The 8,365-nt window shown below is 42.2% G+C and overlaps 2 protein-coding genes across 2 annotated transcripts in view; one reads left to right on the top strand and one right to left on the bottom strand.

Annotated features, from left to right (window-relative positions):
- LOC131884664 (ankyrin repeat domain-containing protein 11-like) overlaps window positions 1-3,569 on the top strand; it is a 4,660-nt gene extending 1,091 nt beyond the window's left edge. Inside the window, exons 3-6 of the mRNA XM_059232504.1 lie at window positions 40-191; window positions 974-1,117; window positions 1,359-3,134; window positions 3,219-3,569. Coding sequence (XP_059088487.1) covers window positions 40-191; window positions 974-1,117; window positions 1,359-3,134; window positions 3,219-3,404 — 2,258 coding nt within the window. The 3' untranslated portion in view covers window positions 3,405-3,569. The remainder of the gene's footprint in view (window positions 1-39; window positions 192-973; window positions 1,118-1,358; window positions 3,135-3,218) is intronic.
- A 313-nt stretch (window positions 3,570-3,882) lies between these two features.
- LOC131884666 (galactose-3-O-sulfotransferase 4-like) lies at window positions 3,883-5,454 on the bottom strand. Its single transcript, XM_059232505.1, has one exon. The coding sequence runs from the start codon at window positions 5,200-5,202 to the stop codon at window positions 3,994-3,996; it is 1,209 nt and encodes a 402-aa protein (XP_059088488.1). The 5' UTR covers window positions 5,203-5,454; the 3' UTR covers window positions 3,883-3,993.
- Window positions 5,455-8,365: the final 2,911 nt, after the last annotated feature.

Below are 8,365 nucleotides of genomic sequence, written 5' to 3'. Positions count from 1 at the left end.
ACATTTCATAATAATTTCAACAATTGTTTCTCGCTCTAGGTTACACGCCTCTTCATGAAGCTTGCAATCGTGGCAGTGAGCCTATTGTGAGACTTCTTTTGAGAAATGGCGCCAACATCAATGTTCTTGGTGGCGTAGGGGAGCAACGGGAAACGCCACTTCACGACGCCGCCCGCAACGGACATATCGCCGTGAGTACTACCCCAACTTGTAACCAATCTGAATTTCCCGACCAAACGCACTACACGCATCACTTGTATTAATTATTTCGCAACTTTAAGCAAATTCTCGTTTTCCAAAATATCTACATTCCTCGATGATTTTTGGAGCGTTTCAAAATCTCCCCCTGCCAAATTGCCCTCCCAGCCCAGTCTGCCTATTTACACTCACAAAAACAGCTCAGCCAGCGCTGGTAAGGGCTGCAGGCACAGATCGCTTTACCGGGGAGAGAGAAGCTACTCTTGAGAGAAAGGAAGGCTTGGAATCTGTGATGGCTGGGTTGAGTGGTTGGTTGGCTTGCAAGCTGAAGTTCACAGTGGGCCTGAACTACCAAGTTATCTTAAGAGTGATTGTTCATGATCCTTAGACCCTTGGTGTGTTCTACTTTAGGTGGTGAAGTTGTTGGTGTCTAACGGAGCAAACCTTGCGGCCAAGCGGGGCTTGGAATCTGTGATGGCTGGGTTGAGTGGTTGGTTGGCTTGCAAGCTGAAGTTCACAGTGGGCCTGAAGTACCAAGTTATCTTCAGAGTGATTGTTCATGATCCTTAGACCCTTGGTGTGTTCTACTTTAGGTGGTGAAGTTGTTGGTGTCTAACGGAGCAAACCTTGCGGCCAAGCGGGGCTTGGAATCTGTGATGGCTGGGTTGAGTGGTTGGTTGGCTTGCAAGCTGAAGTTCACAGTGGGCCTGAAGTACCAAGTTATCTTCAGAGTGATTGTTCATGATCCTTAGACCCTTGGTGTGTTCTACTTTAGGTGGTGAAGTTGTTGGTGTCTAACGGAGCAAACCTTGCGGCCAAGCGGGAGAATAGCGGGCAAACGCCTTTGGATGAGGCCAAAAATAGCCGTACCAAGAATCCACATATCCACGAAGTCATCCAATATCTCACCGAGCGACAGGTAATCCTTGAAGGCCAACGGATTGTGGACACTCGTGTGCATTTTGGGGGTCACACCGTTCTGTTTCCTGTTTTCTTTCTCGCTTAAAGCCTTCAAAGTGTGAAAGATTTTAACGAGTTTTGCCTATTGGATTATAGAAAACAATGGCTCTTGTGCAACTCAAAACATCTTAAGGATGAAAGTGACTCAGACGCAGTTGAGGATATATGTCTCTCAATGATAACCCTTTCTCTTGCTTCAGGAAAATTCAAATTCTCAAATTGAACAGCCTGAACAGACTCCTTCGGACACAGAGAGCGTAAGTGAGGAAGTAGACATCATCAAAGACTTCACTCCTCTGGATTCGTTACCAGTGGCCGCAGAGTCTAGCATCGACTTTGAGAGAACCGAATTGTCCACTAAATCTGTAATTTTAACCATGGAAGAGAAGCCCCCAAATCATGAAGCCAATCATGTCACCAACCCTAGTAGTAACCCCAATGCTCCCGAGGTTCAAGCAAGCACAGCCCACTCCACCTCGACGCCAGGCCCCACCACGCCCAAGGCAGAGGATGTTTACGAGTTCAAGGGTGGGAATAACAAAGAAATTGGAGCCTCTTCGAATACAGAAGTGGCCCCGGGTTCAGAGACCAAAAAGGAAAATTTGGCCGCATCAAGTAGTTTAGGTTCGGTTGCTCCTCCGCCCGTGAAGGATGACAACAAATCTAAATCTGAGAAAAGGAGTTCGGAAGTTTCCTACGACGATGAAGAAGAAGCCAAAAGGAAGAAGCGAAAAGAAGAAGTTAATGCTGGTTCCATGTCCAAAGTGAGCGGCCGTGGGACTCGTGGCAATTCTGCTGAGAAATCCACTGGGATGAAGCCCGGTGGTAAAGGGCGCTTACTGAATGCAGATCGGAAAAGCCCAAACTCCTTTCCCAACTCGGCTGCGAACAGCCCCAAGAAGATCAACGAGCAAAGTGACAGCGATGACGACAACAATTCGAAGAAGAGCACAGACTCGTCCGGCTTGAAAGTTCCACCCTTGAAAATCGTGTTGTCTGGTAGCACTGGCAATAACAGAGGTAATAACAGCAGTGGCAATTCTCCGGGGTCCTCTGCTCAAGCCCTGGCCCAAGAACAGGCTGATAAGAACTCTCGTGGGATTTGCAACAAACCGTATGTAGTACGAGAGGAAGAAGACACTTCGAAAGGGGACGATAAATCAAGCGAGGGAAATCAAGGGGGAGCGTCCTCCAAGGGCGGAAAAGACGATGAGGGTAATGGGAAAGGCTCGGGCAGTCGGATGACACGAAGTCGAGCCAATCAAGGCACTCCTGGACCCGATTCCAATGATGTGCAGGGTAACTCTTCGGAATCGAGCTCAACCAGCGCGCAGGAAACGGGAGGAGCCCAATCCACCTCAGAGTATCACGTTAGGAAACGAAAACTGAGGTCACAAGTGGAGGATGGGGCCAATTCTCACCAAGCCGGGGGTAGTGGTGCATCGGGCAATTCCAAGACGAATGAGCCCCTAAACGATATCGAAAAGTACCTGAACATTCGCAAGGCTATTGAGCAAAGGCGCAAGAACTGCTTCCCCGTCCAACCTAAACCACCTCAAGGCTACGAGGATTACTTGATGAATCGAAAGACGTACTTGCTTCAGGGTAACGCCAATGCTCGGTTAGCATCCATGCCTAAATTGAAACCGCCACCATCATTGAAAGGTGAGCTGGCCGAGCTTTTCAAGAAGCAAGAGGAAGAACGATATAAGCTTCGTTGCCAACACATAGTAGAGAAAGAGAAGCTCGTCTTGAATGTAGAATATGAGATCCTACGAACTCATGGCAGAGCCGCCCGCGCGCTTGCCAACCAATCTCATCCCTTCAGTGTGTGCACTATGCTCAAAGATGAAGAGATCTACAACACTATTGATCCGAGGCAAGACGAAGAGAAACGCGATATCCGATCAAGATATAATGGTCGATTGTTTTTGTCTTGGTGCCAGGATGTGGATGACAAGTGGGAAAAGATTAAGGTGATTTTGACTATCCTTTTGCATTGATTTTTACATTGACGAATGACCGATAGCAACTTCAACGTGGTGTTTTTCACTTTTCAGGAGCAAGTAGTCCTTCGACATCATAATGAGGCAGAATCGCTGAATGCTGTCCAGAAATGTGATTGGCACGATAAAGTGTGCGAAATGAAAGGCGTCAACCCGGACGATGTGCCCATACAGATCGATGATCTTGTGATACCCATGGTCCATGTATCCGACGATTTCGATTTGTCGGACTCGAGATGAATTCGTCGGATTCATTCATAATTGTCATATTCAGATTCAACCCATGCCTAGAAACTATGGTTAGTTTCGTGGTCGAACGCCGAGAATTCGTACCATTCCTACCTAATCCTTACTCCTGAAGTAAAAGAAACTGGAACAAAAATAGAAGCAGTCCTCTTCAGTTAACACGTGAATTCATCGAGCATTTGAAAAGGAACATATTCCAATTTTTCCATAATGATAGGCTTGAAAATCTTGCAAGTTGGAAGTAATTTAATTTAATGAACTTTCGAAATCTCTTCAGAACTGAAGGATTGAATTAGTATTAGCTTTCACTGAGCAGCTTATTAATCTCCTTGGATGTGATATTATTCTTTTCAAAATAATCATGGATAACAAGAAACACGCGATCTATTGCAGTTGTAAAGTTGTAAGAATTCAGTCATCGAGACTGAATTTCTTTGAAGTCTTCAAAGCTTAGCTATATGATTAAAAAACATTTAACGAATCACAATGATTATATTCCGAAAGAACTTCCAATACAAGTATCAGGAACAACAATGATCAACAGAAATACCATATCACAATCAGGTTTTGAGGAAGTTTTTCGTCATGGAATTTTTCCTTTCAACTGTTCACCCTTGAGCTTCAATTCTTGATAATCGCGGATCTGCTTACTAAAGTTGGGTTCACTTCGTGCGAAAATGGCACACCACGGCTTGGTCTCGTCGATCACATATCCCAACACAATGGGTAGTGCCATTTTGAATTCCCCGGTTAACTTTGAATTATCCGACTTTTGAATCACGCAAGCTCTCGTAACCATGTTTTTGGCGGCGGAGAGCTCTTGAAGACGTTGCCGAACATAATCGGATTTCAGTTTCCGCAATTTCGTATTGAGTTCAGCCTTGAAATAATCGTAGAGCATGTAGTCAGCCCATAACCATTTTCTCATGATTTTGCGCGTTTCCTGCGTGATATTGGTCTTTTTTGTCGTGATTCGCTCATTCTGTTTCAAGTAAGACAGCTCATCTATGGGCCAGCACAAAAGGTCACTGAGAAGTACTAGCGACTCGTCAAACCGCTCCATAATAAGAACCAGATCCATTTGTCGGTCCAAATCCCGAATCTTCTGCATGACCAGGGTTCGGTTTTCCATGGCGGTATCATTCAAGCCTAAATCCCAGAGTTGTTGGTTCTTGCCAATGATACTTTTGGGTTTGCGAACCAACCCAGCAAGGGCCTTTTTCTGGGCAAACTCGTTGAAATCCATCTTGTAAACGGCACTGAGACCCATGTAAACGTAATTGGACTCGAAACATTCTGTGGGATCTCTTAGAAGAGTGAGATATTTTGCATGCGGCAGAACTCGTTGCATTTGGGCGTAATTCCAAACGCTGTGAAAGGCAAATAGGTTGAAATCCAGACCTTTGAATGGTCCTTCAAGGACCATATCAGCATTGAAAGGTTCTTTAAATGAGAACATCCAGCCTCCTTTGGGAAGAGCGAAATTCAACTCATGCTGCACTCCATAACGAAAAAGGATATTCTGTAACGTGGAGCTTCCGGTTTTGTGTGTCTTGGCAAATGCCACACTTTTAGTTGGGGAACATTTTGAGTCCTCATCGACCACTGCCAGGCCATCAAATCGCTCTTGAAGTTGTTGTAATTGTCGCTCCAAGGTCTTGTAGTATGTAGCACCATTGGGTACGTTTTTAATGCCAATGTTGGTTGAGATCAAAACGAAGCCGATCATTGAAATAATGAGCAAAACGAATACTTTGCAAAGAAATGTTCGTCTCACCGTCGAGAATGCCATAGTTGTATATCACATGAACGAATGAGTTTCAAAAATGAATTTGATTTTAATGATCCATTGAACAATTTGGACCTGGGGGCTCTCATTGAGTCATTTGAGAGTCGAATGACCCAATTTACAACCAGTTTTCTGGGGAAAGTCTTTCTATCCACTAGACAATTAAAGAAAATCCTTGAAACACCGGTGGTCTCCCTGATCTTTCGGGCCTTTGAAAGCTTACTTTCTCTACTAACTTTTGCATTAGAGGAACTGCACGCGAAGAGAAGGGAGGGAGGGGGGGGAGGAGGGGGGAGGGTCATCCCAAGGAAATATGTACCTGATTCTGATTTCTGATTACACACACCGAAGAGGTTAATAATTCATAGGAGTTTTGGGAGGGCAGGTCCATGTTCGGTCAGTTCGTCCATGGGCCATCTCTGTTCCACGTAATCGCGAGCTCAATTCCGATTCATTGTTTAACGAAAGCCTTTCTAAATCATGCGAATCGATTGAAACGAGAAATGCACGATTTATATTTGTAAGTGAGTACCCGTCGATGAACAAAACTGGCTTCTTGTCCTGAATGACCGGTTTGAATGGACGTTTGTGTTTTTAATATACAAACTTTGAGTTTACCCGTTCAGATTGGTAGGACGCTCAAATTTTTCGTTATGCAACCATTATAGTAGAAAGTGGAACCATATATTTGAAAGCATAAAATATGTCAAAAACATTTTACCGTTTTCGACCAAAAACGTTTCTTTCCCGATAAAATGCAAAAAAAAGTATGTTTATTTTAAGTTGCTCTGTGGTGAATCAGGCAGATAATGTGTCTTCCAGGGCAGTAGTAACGAAATTACAGATTTTCGTTCCTTTTCTCAATAAAGGAGCTGTGATCCCATTACAGTTGAAAATGGTGTAATTGTAACGACCCAAGAAAAACATTTCAGTTACACGGTACTCGCTCCTTTTGTCACGCTCGAGAGTGAACTTTAATTTTCATTTCTCTCTTCATGTATAACTGGGAAAATTTGAAGCTTTTCGGTAATCTTCCCAAAAATTTCCAATTTTTTGCTCTTTCCTTAAAATCTATCCTGAAGAAGGAAGATCAGGGCTAAAAAGAGTGCTTGCTTTTAACAACATTGAATGGGATTGGGGTTTCAAATCGTGTCAAATTTGCAATGCTTTATTATTAACATTTCTTCATTTAAATTCTGTTGGATTTGACACGAATTTCTAGACATATCTGAGCCACTTTTCGAATTAAAGTAATAAAATAAGAAACGTAGATCTTTCCAATTGAAGGCAAGCCATTTTTATTGTATTTACCTGTAAAACGTTTCGTTTCAAAGTTATGAGCGGGGCCAACCAAAACTTGCATCCTGCAAATTGAGCAAATTATGCAAAAAAAACTTGCAAATCTGAGATTTCTCTGCAAATTTATTGCATCTACAAACGTTATAAGTTTAGGAGCATTTTTTGACAATTTTCTGCAATTTATTGTGCATTTTGAGCCAATTTTGCCAAAAATAAATATATTGTGAATAATTTTCGAGAATCCTGGTCAACTTTAGAAAAAATGTGAAATTTGTTTGCCTCCTCTTTTTCTTCAAATCTCTTGAACAAAAAGTACTTTTTGTACTTTACTGCCTATGTATTCCATTCATCTTAAATAGCTCTTTTTATCTAATTTCAATGTGATGGGTTTTTCATACAAGGATTTATTTCGGGATTATCAAAACGTTAGATTTGTTCATCTCGCGCTCAAATCTGGTATCACCTCAAATCTAGTTAAGACTAGAGGGCTTGTTAAAACCAACATGGTTTCACACACCCACACAAAAGGCAGGAATTGACGGAGCAAATAAACTAAGTATCATATCAACCTCATATTAGAGGGAGGATCAAGGACACACTTTTTAACAGATTAACAATTCATCATCGAAGGAACCCAAAGAGAAGCAAGTGGTTCATTGTTTTGACTAGCCTTGATACTTTGGAGGGCTCAAAATTGGAAACCTTTGCATTCATTGCAATTGACTTTAAAAACCTGGTTGAGTAAAAAGCTCAAGGATATCTTTAATAATTTATTGTAAAGATACCTTCTGCACCTCCTTTAAATACTGCATTATCCCAATCTTCTAGGTTTGTTGCAATAAAGTAGTTGCTCTCTAATCCTCACAATATTCCTGCTTGTCCTATGGCAAAAGCTCAAGCTTTTCCTGAAAATGCAGCAAGAATCTCAATACTTCACACGCAAAAGAGCAAAAAAACATTTTCATTTTAGAGGTCTCTTTACCCACAGGAACCAAATTTGATCAAGAAACCTGCATGGTTTAGGGTATCAATTTGTGGGTCCTAGTTAGGAGACAATTTTGAGAGCTATTGATTTGTAAGATTTTGAAATAATAAAATGTATTGAAACCTGTGGTAATTGGTTCAAACTTTTGCAAAATTAGTTTCACATTGTCTTTTTATGTGTCTTCTTTTGCTTTTAAACAGATTTATATCTTTTTTTTTTTGGTTTGGTTTTTCACGGGCTTTTCTAACCGCTACAGGGAATGTAATCCCCAGTACTATTAAAATGAAAGGTTTATAATTCGTCTATTTATTACCTTTTAATTTTTATATGCTATTTGGTCTACCAACGAATTTGAGTTGGCAGACCGAGTTTGTCCTTGAATGTAGGGTTGATCTGGTATGCTATCTAAAAATTTGTCCAAGTCTGACTTGAAAGATGCTACCGGATCAACAAGGCCTACGTATTCCCTACGAATATCAGAGGGGAGCAAATTAAACAATGAAGGAGCCCGAGAAAGAAGAGATGTGGACTTCATTGTTCGAACTAGCCTGGATTCTCAAAGGCTTGAAGGTGCTCTCAAAACGCACATTAAGCCTCTGCGGTCACTAGCATTGACCCTAAATCCTGGGTTGGGACAAAGCTCATGGATACTTTTGAAGACGTACAGTTTTGAAGACGTACAGTATCAGATACCTTTTGTTCCGTCCACCAGCCAGGGGTGAAAGGTCCTGACTTATTGAATTCCCGTGGTGAACGGAAACATGGAACTCCTGACCCAAGCACTAGGTAAAAATACCTTGATAGCTCTCAAAGATGGAGAGCACCTAGTACAAGGGCTCAAATTTCTTAGACCTATCTTAAGGCCTCCGGTTATAACCCTAA

This window comes from Tigriopus californicus, chromosome 8, assembly GCF_007210705.1.
Source record: "Tigriopus californicus strain San Diego chromosome 8, Tcal_SD_v2.1, whole genome shotgun sequence".
NCBI classification, from domain to species: domain Eukaryota; kingdom Metazoa; phylum Arthropoda; class Copepoda; order Harpacticoida; family Harpacticidae; genus Tigriopus; species Tigriopus californicus.
The sequence above is the reverse complement of the archived record's forward strand: the minus strand, read 5'-3'. Positions and strand labels throughout refer to the sequence as shown.